The 18,595-nt window shown below is 37.3% G+C and overlaps 1 protein-coding gene across 1 annotated transcript in view; it reads left to right on the forward strand.

Annotated features, from left to right (window-relative positions):
- CDH8 (cadherin 8) overlaps positions 1-18,595 on the forward strand; it is a 194,931-nt gene that overhangs the window by 123,587 nt on the left and 52,749 nt on the right. Inside the window, exon 8 of the mRNA XM_048816573.2 lies at positions 2,881-3,017. Coding sequence (XP_048672530.1) covers positions 2,881-3,017 — 137 coding nt within the window. The remainder of the gene's footprint in view (positions 1-2,880; positions 3,018-18,595) is intronic.

Genomic DNA, 18,595 nt, shown 5'->3' on the forward strand with positions numbered 1-18,595 from the left:
TTCCCTCAAATTCATACTGGAGAGACTTCATCTTTGGCGGCAGTGCATCATTTTCTTAATTAACAGCAGGCCTTAAAAACCTCAATACAACATTTTTTTACCTTTCTTCGGTACAGCTGCTTCTCAGTCACCAAGTAACATGCCCTCTTTGCCTGGCATCACTGAGATAGGGTGATTTATAGGATCAATATTGTGATTCAGATCTCAGCAGGATCAGCAAAGGAGAGTTTTCAACTATGAAAGTTGCATTCTGCTCTCTTTATCTTGATGTAAATCAAGAATAATTCAAATTAAGTCAGTGGAGATGCACCAAGGTAAATCTAGTGAGAGCATCAGATTCAGGCCCGGAGTCTTTTGCTAAAGGAATCTATGATCACACCACCTATTTTCTCCTGCACAGTTTAATAAACTAGCCAAAAAAAAAAAAAAAAAGTCCAAATAGCCTGTGGTGTTACTATGGCAATTTCAAAGGATATTATTTTCTGAGATATTCTTTTCCATTTTTATAGAAATGTATATTTTATGTATCATGTATATATTTGACAATGCAGCTCCATTAAAAAGAGCTATAATCATTATCATGAAAAGGTAGCTTCATATATGCTATTAGTCTCCCCAAGTTCATGGCACTGCAGATTTTATTTTATTTTTTTTACTTTGTACAAGATATTTCTTAATTTATAGTCAAGAGGGGATTTTTCCCTCTTGGCAACCTTGTAACCCCATGTAACTTGTGTTAAGTAATGTTTTATTTTTAATGCATTTCTGAATAAATATTGTTAGGATTAAAGTCAATACAATAAACTCACTGATGTTAAATCCCCAGTTATATAACTTTAAAAATATATATACTGTTCGTACAGAACCAGGAATGGAATTATGATATAGAGGAGGCCTCGTACAAATGGAAAGATTTTCGTTCTTATTCAAGCCAATAGGAACTGAGTGTGCTCAGCTCACCTGAAAATCACTTTACTTAAGGGTCCGAATATGAATGTAGGTGCCTTGCCCTAAGCAACCATTTATGAAAATTTGGCCATGGATCCTTCTTTGCTATTCTTTTTAGCTACGTAGTTCTTCATACAGATAATAACTCCTTAAAGATGGAATAAATAAAGTATAAAATGTCTTTTGGGAAAAAGAGACCTTTTAATTTTAAGTCCATCAGTAGTTATTCAATGTAGCAATATTACGGCCTATGCTAGATTTTCCTAGAGCTATGTTTGTACAGCAGAGCTTCCCCAATCAACATTTGCAGTGAACTAATATTTTTTTAATGGGCAATATATTTTACTAAATTACCAGCAACATAGTTGAATTGCAACCCTTGTCTACTTCTAAATATGAACAAACAATTTACTATTCAATACTGAAAACAAAAAATCTGTTGTAACACTGAGATTTAAGATTCAGTTACGACAGCTAGGTAGGTAAGTCTGATGGGTCAAGATCCTTCCTGGTGTATTCTGTTGACATTAGTGGAGTTACACCAAGAATGAGTTCTGGTTAATCAAGTTTTGTTTAGTCCTACATCAGTCCCCACCGTATGTCATCGTGACAAAGAAAGGCTCTTGAACCAGAACTTTGATGGAAGTTGATGATGATGCATGAGCAGGAATAGAATAAACTGGTATCTTAATAACTGTCTTGTCGACTGAAGTGAAATATGCTAGTTTTTCATCAGTGAACTAAGCAGATATAGTGCAGAGTGTTAGTAACAAACAGATGTGTAATAGGACACTGCCATTTTTGAGTCACTCTCCAGACCATAACCACAATATAAAGTGTGTAATCCACTCTAACACTCCATCCTAACTCACCCCATTATGCCTAGGTATAATGCAGAACAGATGCAGAACCACCAGTGCATGCTGTTATTCTCGATAATACCTAGACACAAAAGCATTACAGGCTCTTATATAAATCCACAGTTCAGATTCAGTAAAACCCCTTGAAGCCTGTGACTGTTGTACCATATCAGTAGTTTGTGATAAATTCTTTTTGCACCTCACCCGTCAAAAAAATTGGAAGGCTTAATTTTCCAATGTAGTTTATTTTTACAAGTAATACATTAATAAAACAACTCTGTGAAAATGAACCTATATAAAAGCTTTCTTGTGCTGAGCCCTAAATCATCATTCTGCTTAATGCACTGTTGGAGCAGTCTACCGCAGCTCTTTCTTGTTAGTCAAGCTGGCTATGTTTAGGCTGCATAATTTACCTGTATATTCTCATTTGCAAGCTCTGACTAGCTGTCAGATCAAAGTTGTTTTGTTAGAAACCAATTATGTCAATCCATATAACAGTCAATCCCTGTGTTGTTGGTTGTTTTTTTTTGTGCTTTACTGATAAATGGTGATTCATTAACCACCTATTGTCCATGGAATTGCTTGAAAACTAAGCAGGTAACATGCTCGGTTAATATTTCATGCTTCATTAAAACTGAAGAATATTAGTAAAAGAATGTTTTTCAGTACTCCTTTTAAAATAACCATGAAGCTCAATATTTTTGTGTGTGTTTAATGTATTGGTGTTGAAATTATAAGCAGATGCTATGAAATACTATATAAGCTGTCTAATAAATGGGATGGGTTGTCTAATTAACTCTTAATCAGCAGCGGCTTTTAAAGATGTTACCTACTGAACCTGATGGCAGTTTATGACCTTCATGTTGAATATGCAGCTAATTACTCCTTGGACAATAATTAAGTTTCTTGAGACACAGTCACTCATTTTGTCTTATAAATTATTATGCTATTGAGCTTCTCAATCCATTTGGCTAGAAAACTGCAGTTCTCAGAAAATTATTTAAATTTTCCTACAATATGTACAGATCAAACAATCTTCTCAGATAAGTTTACAGGGTTGTCCATTTTGTAGGTTTTCCATTGATCGACACACTGACCTTGAGAGACAGTTCAACATTAATGCAGATGACGGAAAAATAACTTTGGCAACACCACTCGACAGAGAAACAAACATATGGCACAACATAACTATTGTAGCTACGGAAACTAGTAAGTGCTTATGCATTTTTCCATGCTTTACTTTCAGTTCTGTTTGTCTTGTAGTATTGTCTGTTGTCATTTCAAATGTTTGAATAACTATTAGAAATTGCATAGCTTGTGAAAGTTATTCTATAGTATACGTGTTTTAGATTTTAAAATAACAAGGTTTTGAAAGCTAAGCTAATTTTATGACGTTCTCCTCTCATATCTATTTTCAAAAATGTGTTTTATAAGTGAGGAATATAGTTATAAAAGAAAATATGGATATGTTTGTGCAGGAAAAACTGTAAATGTAAGAGAGAAGGAATACATGGTGAGAATCTAATAGAAGGAGGGTGAAATCCTCACACCATTGAAGTCAACTGTGGGCCAAACCCTGAGGTCTTTTCTCTGAGTGTTTACTTTCTTCCAGTCCATTAAGTGCTCAAAGTTTGCACATGATCAAAGTTACATACATGTTTAAGTATCCACAAGATTCAGGGTCTTAGGCCAGGTTTCTAAAATCTAGGTCCCATTGAGACTGAATGATATCTAGGCTTTGAATTAGGCTTAGGGTCCTAAATCAATTAGGCATTGCAACACTAAGCACAGTAACGACTAAATACCATTACGAATCTGGGCCTTAGATCATAACCAGGCAAAATTCTCAATTAGTTCAATTTTGGGGGGTTAGGGCTTAAACAAGTTTGATCATTATTATTTTAGAAAAGAAACTTGACAAGGAGAACTTCTTGCAGTAAAGAAACCTTAGGAAAGTTGATCTTTTATTCTTTAATGATGTTGCTGAGTGGTTTTCCCATCTCTTACAGGTTCAGCTGAGATACATATGTGTTCTTGCTAAGATATTTATTCTGCCATCAATGTGTATACACAATTTCTATTAGTAGATGTGCTCTTCCCACGCTGCCCTAAGAAAGTTGTCTTCTGTTGAAGAAACCATACTGCTTTTCTAATGATATGATAACCATAATCATACTAACCATTTTAATGATCTCTACTGATTTTCAGCTTTCCTCCTCCCACACTTACCCAACCATCAGATTTAAATATTTGGTGCTGTAGTAACTGCTACTTTTAATTATGAAGCTCATAACACCATCATTCCAACATGAGAATGAATGATAGAATAAAAGGTTTTTACTTGGACTTTACAATATTTTTTGTAGTCAATTTTCCCCATAGTATTTATATTTAAAAGTGAAAGCCATGAGTGGTAACCAGAGTGTCTGCATAAACAAGAAAAATATAATTGAATATAAAATAAAATCTCAAGTTGGCCCCATGCTATTTAACATTTTTATCAATGACCTGGAAGAAAACAAAATATTATCACTGAGATAATTTGCAGATGACACAAAATGCGGGGAGCGGTAAATAATGAACAGGACAGGTCACTGATACAGAGCAATCTTAATATGTCTGAAGGTAAATGTAGATGTCTGGGAACAAAGAACACAGGCCATACTTATACAATGGGTGACTATCCTGGAAAGTAGTGACTGAAAAAAATGTAGGCGTTGTGGTAAATAATAGCTGAACGTGAGCTCCCATTGCAAGGCTGTGACAAAAGGGCTAATGCAATCCATCAAAGCATAAAAAGTGAAATCTCCAGTAGGAGTAGAGAAGTTATTTAACCTCTGTGTTTGGCAGTGGTACAACCACAGCTGGAATACTGTATCCAGTTCTGTGTTCACAATTGAAGAACGATGGATAAATTGGAGAGGATTCAGAGAAGAGCAGCAAGAATGATTAAAGGATTAGAAAACATGGCTTATACTTACAGATTCAAGAAGCTCAATCTATACATGGCTTATACTTACAGATTCAAGAAGCTCAATCTATTTAGTTTATCAAAGAAAAGGTTAATGGGAAATGCAGTCTTACAGATACCTATATGGGCAACAAATATTTAATAGCAGGCTCTTCAATCTTGCAGAGAAAGATCTAACATGATCCAATGGTTGAAAGTAGACAAATTCAGACTGGAAATAAGGTGTAACTTTTTTAACAGTAAAGATAATTAATCACTGGAACAATTTATCAAGAGTCGTGATTTAAATTTTAAAATCAAGATTGGATGTTTTTTTGAAAAGATATGTTGCTCTAGGAATTATGTTGGGAAAGTTCTATGGCCTGTGATATGTGGGTGGTCAGACTAGATGATTACAGTGGTTCCTTCTACCTTGGAATCTATAAGTTACATGCACAGTAAACTGTATTAATATGACCTGCCATTGTGATTTGTGTGTAGTACTATAAATAACACTTGCCTTGTTAATTACTGCTAAATCTTGTGGGCTAACACCAGTTTGATAGCATGGCCTGAGTGCTTTCAATTGGAAAAGCCCTAAACTATGGAAACAACCATTGACGGGGAAAGAAGTATGAGTCTATTGTATGGAGCATCTTCTGCCTGGGTTAATATCAGCCAGTGAGCAATACTACCATCTCTAGTGAAGAAAGCTGCAAAGTGTAATGGTTAGATTGTTATCGAAGTAGAAATACTGATTCAAAGGAAATTCTCCATATCAGTTTTCCTCAAGGCATCCTTACTTCTGTCACATCATACTGTATTATGAGATTCACCACAAGGATTGAAACATATGTCATTATATCTTCACCCAGAACTTTACTGACATTGAATACTGAGTCCAGCCATAACAGAAATGCACCAGCGCTGACTAGCTAAATCAAGCAAAATGGTTGTTTTTCATTACTTCCTGAGCCTCATCCAGCATAGCACATCCATAGACTTCTGAGCTAAAGACAGGTATTGATAGTGGAAGGACAGCAGGCTGACTTGTTCAGGAGAAAGGCTAATCTACTGAATAAGGCCAAAAATAAAATATAGCAAACCCTCCCATGGAAGAACACATCTCACGGCGAAAGAGCTTTCCTCCGTTAGTCTGTTTCACGGCTGGTATAGTTGCACAATCTGCAGGAAAGGCACTGCGATGCTAACGCTATTGTAAACCTTCTGCATAGTTCTTTTTTGTGAATATATGGTTTTCTTGTAACTTCCAAAAGCAATACTTGACGTTGGGTGTGGAAAGTCCTCTGTCATCACCAGAGTGGAATTAAAGTGTTTTCTGGGTATATGGGTGTACATTGCATTTGCCGTCACCAGTAAGAAGTGGAGGAAGCACTGAGACCTGGAGACAGTAATCCTCCAGAATAGGTAGAAGCCAGGAGACAGTAATCTTGTGAAATAGGGAGAGGTTTATTAGGAAACCCTCAGAATTGCTGTGGGCTGCCAGCCAGAGAGGCTGCTTGCTTTGGAATCTGATGTATAAGGCATCTAAGGTCTATAGTAATTAGAGCTGTTCGGAATTTTTCTACAAAAACAAAATTGTGTCAGAAAAGTGGAAAGATATTTCACAAACATTTCCATGATTTTGTTTTGGTTCCACCGCCCCTCCCCCCATACTTTGACCTGCACTGGTGTAAATATATTAGAATCTGGTAACATTAATGTCATTGCTGTTTGGTGAGGTGACTGATTTAAAAAGAGGAGTTTTTATATAAAGACTGTAATACCTTTAACTGATTAAACTGAATGTATTATCCAAATGTGCCTTCTTTCTTACTTTGGGTGACAAGTTTTGTCATGTGGTGTCTCATGTAACTTGCCATAATGCAGAAGAATTTCACTTTCAATTTCCTCTCTAAAAGCTAAAGGGGGGAAAAAAAAACATTTTTCAATAAATTGCTTTAACCATCTTGTTTCTGATTCACTTGTACCAGTGTGTATCAGGAGAAGCTCCACCAAGTCAATCAAATTACATTGACATCAGAATCAAGACCCTGCCCTCCCCAGCTTTTTTTAAAAAAATAATTATACTTAAGTATTTTTATTAATAAGCCTTATCATTAGGCCTCATGTGAGTCACAACATCCATCACTATTGTGAAACTGCTGCCTACAGGGTGGCTATGAAAAAAATAATACCCAGCTTGCACCTAGCATTAGAGTTCCTGCTGATGGCTTTTTCACATTTCCAGTGTAATTATGTGGCATTTACAATGAAACAAAGACTGAATTTCACAGAAAACCATAGAAACCTACAGTTTTTTTTAATTTGAGGAAATATTTTTAAAAGCTTCTAAGACAGAAATAAGTGTGTTTGGTGAGTTGTCATGGGGAGGGGGACAAGAAAGAACATATTTTTATTTTGTTGTTACTTTAAGTTTGGTCTTTTTATGAGACAGTATGTTCCTTGGAAATCTAATAGAGGCAGTGTACTATCTCTCAGTCACTAACTATGAAGGGAAATTCAAAAAGCATTTTCAATGTAATTGTCTGATATCAATGAATTAATGCACATAAAAATAAAGAGTTAACATATATGTAGAATATTCAATATGGGGTTTGGATGGATATTGAAGAGCTCATTCTGTCCTAGTCTATCGCTAGTCTAGTCCTTGGCCATTACTTCCCAGGCTCTGTTCAGGGCCCACCTTTACTCTTATTGTGGGCTGGGGTAGAGAGAAATTGACTTGTTTGGGTTCCAGAGTTCTCTTAGTTAGTGGCCAACTGTAGGACATAATAATTGGCTTTTGTCCTTGACTATTAATCAGGTGACTACTAAGTGTTTCCTCCTTTTGCCACATCCTCACATGATAGCCTCCTCCACTGGCTGTCATGTTTTGAGTAGAAACTGATCTCTGATTCTTTTCAGTTCTGACGTAAATAAATGTTGGCAATCTTCTGCAATGATGAAGACAAAGAAAGTATTTTGTTCTACGACCCAGACATGAAGTCTTAAATAGTGGTACTCCTTTTAGGTGGTAGATTGTTTGGTGAATCTGAGCTGCCTTCTCTCGGAAGCAGAGTTCAATATTTCTTGCTATAAACTTTCTATTTACCTTGTGGTGAACACAATTAATTAGATTCAGACAGCCTTTGGCTGCCTTCTGGTAGAATATCAGTGTTTGGGAATTGAGTTTCAACCAGTTTCAAGATGTAGTTGCAGAGCTACATCTTGTGACATACAAGATGGATCAATACCTTTCACAGCTGGTAAAATTAGCTGGTCAGGAATATGATGTCCCTAGTTGGTGGAAACTGTTAATATATTCCTTTTGAGAGGGCAGAGGGCCAGTTTCACTGAAGTGAGAAGTATTAGGCCCATGCTAAAAAAGTTGTGTCTTGATCCTGACCATCTCACAAACTACCAGTATGTCTTCTAACCTTCTTTATTTTAAAAACTAAACAACAACATCAAAAAGTATTGAGCATATGTTATCAAAGCACATGAAGGCCTTGACTTCCTTTACACCTTTTAGTTTGGCTTCTGGCCTGGATAGGGATATTGTGCTGGTCACATTGGTAGATTACCTCCTTCTAGCAATAGAAAGGAATCCGTGTGGATTATTTTTTACACAGAAGCAGATATGACACGTTATAAATGATTGACAGAATTATCACCATTGTCAGTCTTAAATCTGTACAATATGTAGACAGGTGATGATTTGCAAGATCATTCCTAAATTGCAAGAACTAAATAGCATACAGTCTTCGCCAACAAAGTGAATGTCCCACAGTGGTGATTCTCAGACAAGTCTTCAGTCTGGATTTATTGTCACAATGCTGAAGATGCGGTGTGCTTCAGTGTCTATACAGAGAGACATCAGTGGAAAATGTGGGGCTGAAAGTAATCTTAAACACTGCACAACAGCTTCAGATTTTCAAACCAGTGCAGGAGATATTGCCATGTATCATTAATTTAAATGGAAAGATGTGTGGATAAGCTTCTTGCATTCCTTTGAGAAGCTCAAGCATTAGTCTTAAAACATAAATCAAGTCACCCCTTATTTATTCTACTAAATATTTCTTACTATTGAAAAATATTTGTATTTCAACAAGAGTTTGCACCTTTACAGTTAAACATATTTCCTATCCTGTCCTGTAGTGATCCTACTACGCTGATATATTACATCACATTGATTTTTAAGATAACAGAATAAAACAAAGGATTTTTACCTTACTGCAAAATCACACTGAAATAGAAAATTGGAGTGTAAGGCAGAAACTCACTTATTAAAATACAGCAAGAGGGATACCAAAAATGACTCGGGACATAAACTGATTCTTGTGTGTGTGTTACCCCCCTGCCAAGTTTGCTCCAGAGAGAGAATGTTTTGTGAGTCAAGAAGAATATAAAGTAAGAACATGAAGTTGATTAAAATCTAAAGGGAACAGTCTTGTTGGCCAGGTGACCTTTTCCTACCAGGAACATGCCTTTTTGTTCTTTGAATATAAAAGGTGAACTTTGTTTCCTGTCACTGACTCTGGACTTTAGATACTGGAGTAATGGAATTTCACATTGTTTTGTTGTATTACAAGGTAATATGTGACTGAGATCTAAAGAACTTCATAATGTACGCTGAGAATGGAGTCTTTATTGTGATTAGAAGCTTGAGAGAATTCACGAGATGGCTGGGGACTTGACATAGTTTTATTTTCCTGTGTTGCAGTCTGAAGAGAAGGAAGGGTTGGGGAAATATATAGGCATAAAAAACACTTGCTTGAGATAACTGAGCAGAACTTTATTGCAATAAGAATGAAATCAACATTCTCAGTAACTTCTGGTGCACCCTTAACTTCCCTCTTCTTTCTGTGCAGTGTTCCTTCCATCCTTGATTTGCCTTATACTATCTTTGCAGTACAGTTTTCTGACTGCTTAACTATACCCATTATAAGGGAAAAGTCCACCAGCCATTTGTAATTCCCAGTCATCTGCTCACATCCTTCCTAACACCTGCATCTCATTTTCCTTCCCAGTCAGTTTTTCCTTCCCCTCCCCAATTTCCATGCTTCCCATAGTTGTGTTATTGTCCTGTCAGATGGGCAACTCTGCCCTAATTGGTCCAGGTTTGAACTGTACCTGCCATTTGAATTGCCCTTGAACAAAACATGCACTTAGGATATAAATATCACTCTACAAAAACACACACCAGTGTCAAAAGTATGGCTTCGTTCTCCCACAGCCCTACAACTGGTCACTTGACAGCATAATGAATAGTAGCACATCATTTTACATTGTGAAGGGAAACTCAGTATCCTGTGAAAATAAGGGGAATATGATATGGTATAATGGTACTAGAAATTAATGATTTACAATGTGCCTATGAAAATAGAAAAAATAAATTAAACAATGACTGACATAGGCTGTGAATAGATGGAAATTGTGATAACTTCTACCACTGAGTGGCTAATCTGCTGGTCCATCCTGTCCCTAGTCTCACTGACATGTAAATGGGTAAAGGAAGCTTTGCCTTATCTATCAATACACAATTAAGATGACACAGTAATTACTGTGTCTGCAGCTCTAACATCAAAGTAAAGTCAAATGTGCACTATTTATTATTTATTACACCATTCTCACTAATGTTATCCAAATATTGTAAGCTGAGTAGAATTTGATGACTCAAGCAATCAGACTGCTTTATGTATAGGGCATTACATTTTTAGTTTTCACCGTTACATGTAGGACATTTCTATTTTCCCTCTGCCTTCATACTCCTCTTCTGTGATTTTCCAGCTCCATCTTATAATATCAATAACACCCTTTGCTCAGGCTATTTCCTCATCTGTTCTTCATGCCATCAATTCCTCCCAGTCTGTCATTAATGCTAAGGAAATGCCCTGCATTTCAGTCATTACTGATTAACTGCATAACAAGACTAATAATAAATGGAGGTTTAATGTAGCTGGGAGCCAAGGTAAAGGCTTATATCAGAGACAGCATTATAACTTGGGCACGGAAGGGGTGCATTAGTCATATAGTATGACTGCAGAACATTTAACTAATCTGAGACTGAACACACTGATATTTGCATGCTCATATCTCATAGAGTGCATACCTCATAAGTGAGGTCCACTTGAATTATGGGGCTCTGGTGAATCTTAAAAGAAATGTCTGGTTTATTATAAGACATGGCTCCTTACTAACTATGCCTGTCTTGAACTGGCCTTGCAAAAGGTGAAGTGTGTTTCAGAAATATGTGCACAAAAATATAAAATTATGTTATAAATTACAACATTAAAAACTTCTACAAAATTCCATTTTCTAAGCTGTATCTTTGTAAAGACTCAGATCAGCAAGAGTCAAGAAAACATGGTAACCTTTAAAGGTGAATAAGTGATGATCCCTTTAAAATACACAAGCTTTCTCTCACCTGACATTAGAACTACTGTGCTCATTAAAAATTGCCACTCAAGGTTAACACATATCCTCTTTGTGTGTGTGTGTGTGTGTGTAGCTGTGTTGCTTATTTATTTATTTATTCTTTTTTTATTTATTTGGATTCCCCAAACTCCATATTGCAAGTGGATCTCAGTTATGGTTTGTGACATCTAATCTTATGGAAATGAGCATGCTGAGACTTAAATAAGTGGAATGTTCTGCTTGCATTCTATGGGCTCAATGTTGAGCCAGCCTACACCCCTACACTTGGGAGTAAAAAGAGTAAAGAGTACACTGGGGAGTAAAAAGAGATCTCCTTCCGTTCCCTGTGTCGGCCACCTACATTATGGGTTACAACATGGAACAGCTTCTCCCAGGCTGCTACTCCTCCTCTTGCATATGTGGGTGAGGGTGGTGCCAGTAGTGGGATGGGTAAGAGTCTTGGCTCCTCTCTACCTCACAGCAGATCCATCAGCACAGCTGTAGAGGGGGAAGTAAGTTGAGCTAGAAAAGGGGCAGGTTTGGCTTACATCTGCCTTGGAGCAAAGTTCACAATGGTTGGTCTGTGCTGATCCTACCACAGTGCAGCAACATGCTGCCCCTCAGGGTGGATCGCAATGTGCCAGTCCATCCCTAGGTTTAAAAATACACACCCTTCTTGTATGCACACTATATGTAGGAGCAAAGAGAGAGAGAGAGATTTATCGGGAGTTAATTATTCTGTGGTATATTTGTTCTTGTAATATTTGATATGTGTTGCATTGTGTGTCCCAAATTCAGCCTGTGTGACTCTGAATCATAATTTACACCTTCAATCAGTTTTACGGCTTGTAACTTTCAGCAGTTGAGAAATGCAGATACAACCAGTTGCTCACATGTAAGTTACACTCTGTTCTTTATGCTACTGACATACTGGCATCAGCCAGACACAGGGCCTCATTGCGCTCTGTACTGATCAGACACAGAGCGAAAGGACAGTCCCTACCCCAGAGAATTTACAGTCTATTAGGATGAAACATGAGCATAATAAATGGTGCGGAGGAGGAGGAGAAAAATAGTAATCAAATCCTTGCCTAGGACCACTCTGCACAGCAAGATGGTTTAAATTCAGATATTATTTATTTTAGAACCCATAAATAAGATTAATTCCTGAAGTCCTACTATCCAACTACCTGGCTGTGACCACCTTAAAGAGTACCTCTGTATTTGGTTTCCATCCACACTTTTTACTTGCTTTTATCAGAATACTTGGTGTTCTCTATCCATACACAGGCAGCAGAACACAATGGGTGGTGTTTCTCTTTCCTCTTCAACTGGGAGACTATTGAACTCTCAGTAAAGATATATTTTTTTCTCATTGGCTCCACCTCTTGCAGGTTTCTTCTTTTACTTCAACCTCACTTCTACCAGTGACAAATTCCATCATGGCTTGAGCTTTGCCTGCTATTTTTTCTCTTCCACAGATGAAAGGATTTGCTTTTTCTAACATGGTGCAGCTATGTTAAAAAACACAGGGAAACCTCTCACTCTTGCTCTATCATGGGTGCAGCAACACCGCCAATGTGTCTACACTGAATTGGAGGTTTCACTGCAGCACAGGTTGGTATTAGTCTAACTAGCTCAGCTAAAAATAGCAGTAAAGATATGACAGCCTGGGCTTCAGCATGGGCTATATAAGCCTGCCCGGAACTCTACCTGAGGTGCAGTAAAACCTACGACTGCAGTGTAAACATACTCTTATTGCTGATCTAGCACTCCTACCTTTGCTAGTTCTGATGGGCTTGACATGTGACAGAGAATTTAAACAGTCCAAAGCCCAAGGGATCTCAAGATTTTAGCACCTGGCAATAGTGGGCAGGATGGCATGTGTTATCCACTGAAAATACAGCACCACTGCTGGACTGTGTGATTTGGATTGACTCTCTTGTTCAATCATTCTTTAAATACAGCTTCCCTAGCCTAGCAGAAAGGGTTCCAAGGGCAAGATAAGGCCTGCCTTTTAAATAAAGCTGGCTGGAAAAAACTCAGAACAGTTTACTGTTGGAAGACACATTATATTTTGAAAATGTCAACACATTATATTTTGACTTTTCAGAATGCATTTTGTTGTTCTTTTTGAATGACTTCATTTTGATTTTTTATTTTATTGTATTATGTATTATACATGTAAAAAGTCAAAATTTAAATTAAACATTTTAATCAATCCTGAATGGTTGGATGGATGGAAATTCTTTTGTGGAGTGTTTTCAAATTGTGGGGGTTTGTTCCATATTGGAATAAAAACAAATTTTGAAAATTCAGAATCCTCCATGAATGAATTTTCCTTCTCTTCAATGCTCTCCTTTTACTAATATTAAACTTATTAGTTGGGTTACCAAATATTGATAATGAAATTGTTTAGCTATGCTTGAGAATGTAAAATATTCCTTTTTCGCAAGGAAGTGATATGAAATAAATAGCTCTTGAACCATGCTTATTTGAAAAAAAAAATTCTGACACAGTAAAGTAGAAATCACTGTAACTCATTTCCGTGTAAAATTAAGTAACATCATTTTTGCATTATAATACAGTTATTCTAACAATCATTTTAAAATTCCTGATGGTGTTTGGCAAAGTTCATCAAAGCACTGGATGAGAAAATAGAAGAGATCTTGAAATAAAAATGGTGTGACAACAATTTTCTTTTCTAGACATAGGAAACCTCGAGGACAAAGCTATGGCATGTAACTAACAAAGTCAATTGCCCATACTTGCTGCATCCTTTAGAAATGAAGACATATGGGGCAGTTTTGTCCCTTTCTGTCACCTATTGGAAAAAATCCATAAATCCAAAAGGCATAAATCCAAAAAGGCTATGGTTTATCAAGAATATAAATGCAATTATGAATCATCACTCAGTGCATTCTATGCTAAGCTATCTTCTTTATATATTTCAGGTGGGTTTTTTAGGATGCAGGGACACAAGTTAAAAAGGAAGAAAGACATATAGTAAAATATTCTTCAGATTAATGTTTGTGCATTCAGCAAGCACATAGAATCATAGAACTGGAAGGGACCTCGAGAGGTCATCTAGTCCAGTCCCCTGCACTCAAGGCAGGACTAAGTATTATCTAGACCATCCCTGACAGGAGTTTGTCCAACCTGCTCTTAAAAACCCCCATGATGGAGATTCCACAACCTCCCTAGGTAATTTATTCCAGTGCTTAAACTCTCTCACAGTTAGGAAGTTTTCCTAATGTCCAACCTAAACCACCCTGTCTGAAATTTAAGCCCATTGCTCCTTGTGCTATCCTCAGAGGTTAAGAAGAAGATTTTTTCTCCCTCCTCCTTGTTACAACCTTTTATGTACTTGAAAACTACATTTTAATGTCATGAATTCTTTTGTTAATACTTCTAATTTCTTAATTTTATTTTGTCTTTTATTGTAAAACTACTATTGACATTATTAAGAATAATTATAATGTTTTAGGGAATTACTTTGGTATACTATATAATTATCTTTCATTTAGGGCTGAATAAATTTCAGTAAAGCTTAAAAAGGAAAGAGAAGCATCAGAGAAGGTTTAAACAGGAGCTCAGAAGTGCTTAACCTTTTCACCAGACCCTTTCTTTTCTGATCAGCATGATAGAAATTATATAACGCATAATTTTTGCTCTACCTGAATTTACTAAGCTAGATTTCTTGTTTATTTGGTTATAACTACAGGCTAGAGGCATACCCATTATAGACAACAAAGCAAGTACTGGATGTCCTTGAGGCATTGTTTGGTCACATGATCCTGGCTCTCCTTGCTTCTGTCTACTGAACTGCACTGAAAAATGCACTAAAATGCATTACCTACTTTCCAAAGACTGTATTGCTTTCCATGTGAGCAATTGATGTATTTACCTCAGGAATTCATCTGAGGGGAAGTGGCCTATATGGATGCCAATGGGAGTGGAAATGTGCCAAAACAATCCACTCCCTGTGTGAAGAAGATGAGAGAACAAACACATGACAGATATGTAGTCACATTGCTATTATGGTTAGGAGTGTGGTATAAAAGCCTATATAGAATGGAATAGAGATCTCAATAGTAAGATATGCTCCATACTTTGAGAACTGGAATGAACAACAGGCAGGTGGGGGCACTGCAGAGAAGGTGAATAAGTGGGCAAGGAAACTGTGTTTCCAGTTATCCGGTAAGGACAAAATCACAAGGAAACTATAAAAATGAACACTTAGCTGAAGAAAAAAAAAAGCAAGAAGCATACTTTGTAGGAGGTGGTAACCATACCTAATGGGGAGAGTAATTGGATCAGCTGCCTAAGAACCATCATCCCTGGTTTCAGAAGTTTATGGAGCAATGTTAGTCTGTAAAGCTGTACATTTTGAAAAACATTGATTTCGCAAAAAGACTTTGGAGAGTGACAACATGGATCAAAATTTACACCATAAAAATGGGCATGAATGGGATGGATTGTTTGAGAGAAAGGGAGAGCATATAAGACTAAAATAAATACAAATGCAAGCTCGTCTGTTAGCTAAAGGGCTGAATATGCTTGACTGATTTGTTAATTGCCACAAAAGAAATGGAGGAAAGAACAAACTGACAATATTTCATTATTGAATTAGCAAAATGAGTGTGAGACTGAAGTGAAGCAAGCTAAAAATGACTAAACTGGACAATTGCCAAATGGGCATCTGCACCTTGAATTTTATAATTTCTGAAGGAATTTTTTCCCCCAGATCAGTAGTGCAGAGTACTCAGCTATTCTGATGTGAGTACACTTATTATTCTGGGCAATATGTGACTCCAGTACCTTGAAAATTGTGTATGGTTGATTGCAGGCCATAGCCTGGGAATGAAACAGGGTGGAGATATATCTATAATTGAACACCATGATAGTCAGTCTCCCTGGTGCACTTTTGTGGATGGAATTTCCATCTCAAATAATGAAGCTACTCAGAGGAGCATACTGTGAGTTTTAACAAAGGTTGCTGTGGATGAGGAGTTACAGTACCTTCAGGCTTAGAGGTAAAGGCGCGGATTTTCCCAATTGTTCAACATGCTCACTTGAGAACAATGGGAACTGCCAGGTGCTAAGCATATTTTAAAATCTGCCCACTTATTAAACAAATAAATACAGGAAACATATTTTATAATAGTTTTAGATGTAAAAAAATTTATTGAAATTTTTTGGGTCAGTTTTCTTCTGAGTTATTTATTTTGTTATTCGTGAAATGATTTTTAAATTAAAAATCTAAAATATCCCAGACATCTAGTCATCAATAAAATTTATTTATTATTGCTGCTATTCATTATACAATTTTAAAGCTAATTATAATTGATAAGTTGTGTTGTATGAGTCAATATTTTATAGCATTTTTAATATGTGTGATATACCATCACCATATTAACATTGTAATTGCTCTAAACTGTGGGCTTGATTCCTGATTGTGCTACTCCAACTTTATACTATTGAAGCTCCTTTGATTAACATGGAGTTATTCCAACCTACAACGGGAGCAACACAATGGTGACTCAAGCCCTGTGAATTTACGTGCTAGATTTGTTGTGTCTGAGACTGGCTCCTTAATCTCTTTATCCTATAGAGTAGACTTAATCTCTTTATCCTAGTGCTTTTATTATGTGTTTATTTCAAGTCATATAATGATGCTACATTACTTTCCGGAAATAACTCATGGTAATGTGTAGAAATGAGAACCCATTACTTCCTAACAATGATTATGGTATTGCTTATAGCCTCTGAAAATATAAGAAATCCATTTTATAGTGCTTATGTTGCTATAAGCTGGTAGCATTCCCATCCCAGTCTGTTCCAAATAAAGTTTACAACACACATTGCGTAAAGACAAACTTACCACTTCTGGGGTTTGGATTTATTGATAACTCAAATAATAATGATATCAGAATGCAAATCACAGCCAAGGGTGTCTCCGAAATCTAAGCTGTTCCTTGGATTCCCTGAAATATCTCCCTGACTCTTACTTCCATCTGACCCGTAGGAATATCTCTTTCACATACTGGAAGAGTTAACAAGTGGCAGCTGCCACAAGGAGTGAGCGGAAGTTACTAAGAAGCTGTAAATAGATTCTAACTCCAGTTAACAGAAAGGCTCAAATGAATACAATACCTACAACCTCAATGGCAGGAGGCTTTTTCTGGCCAAGTGGAAAGAAAGGGGTCATAGCTCCTTGAAGGGTTCCCTTCCTCCTTTGGGTTGGGGGAGCAGGAGATGGGGGCATCACACGAGCTGAGGTCAGGCTGAAGAGGTTCAGTTATGCCATTTTCCCCCTGCACGCCAATTTCCCCTATATGCCCTGTTCTGCTTGATGGAGATCTCTCTTGTGTCCAGACCAGCAGCTCCCACTTTCTCACTCATGGAATAAGTGTAGCACTGGTGTTTTTTGGTCTGATGTGAGCATTGTTCTAGTTGTGGTTTTCCGGACTGGGAAGGAATTTTTCCCTCAGTACTGAGATTGGGTGGGAATGAGATTGGAGTTCATCTTCTCCACAGAAAATCCAGGAGCCGTTTGGGTAAGCCAGGAGGTACAGGTTTCAGAGTAACAGCCGTGTTAGTCTGTATTCGCAAAAAGAAAAGGCGTACTTGTGGCACCTTAGAGACTAACCAATTTATTTGAGCATGAGCTTTCGTGAGCTACAGCTCACTTCATCGGATGCATCCGATGCATCCGATGAAGTGAGCTGTAGCTCACGAAAGCTCATGCTCAAATAAATTGGTTAGTCTCTAAGGTGCCACAAGTACTCCTTTTCTTTTTCCAGGAGGTACAGTTCACGCTGTCACAATTTAGCAGGTAACTGATGTCCAGTGCACATAGTTATTCCAAAGGTGGCCTGGTTTCCTGGTAAACAAGAGTCAGAAGTGGTCTTAGGGGAAGGCATCCCCTAAAGAAGGTGTGAATGGGGTTGGGGCTCCTAATGTCTGGCACAGCAGAGTCAGCCCCTTAGCCGTTATGCAAGGAGACAGAGGTGGGATTCCAGCAGTGGGGTGAGACCAGGTTTGGAGGGGTTGGGAACTGACAACAGCCCTCCCCAAATTGGTGGGAATGAGTGAGGAAGGAAAGTGATCTACACTGTATGAGTTATTGCCAGATAATTCCCAGATTTGTATGTAATGTGATATCAGGATGGAAGGGTGGCTGGGAGAATGTTTGTTCCCTACATTTTTTCAGGTATGTGCAGTGGGAGTTACGACTAAAGCAGGATCTTTTAAAAAAAGATCTCCAAAAGCTTGACACTGAGATAGCAGGTTGCACTACTGTTATCCAAGGAGGTATACTGGCAATTTATTTTGAATTATCTATTTGTTAACTCATATTGATGTGTCACATATATCTTGGTTATGAGTCACAATGAATATGAAGCTCACTGCA

Source organism: Caretta caretta, chromosome 12 (assembly GCF_965140235.1).
Source record: "Caretta caretta isolate rCarCar2 chromosome 12, rCarCar1.hap1, whole genome shotgun sequence".
NCBI lineage: Eukaryota > Metazoa > Chordata > Testudines > Cheloniidae > Caretta > Caretta caretta.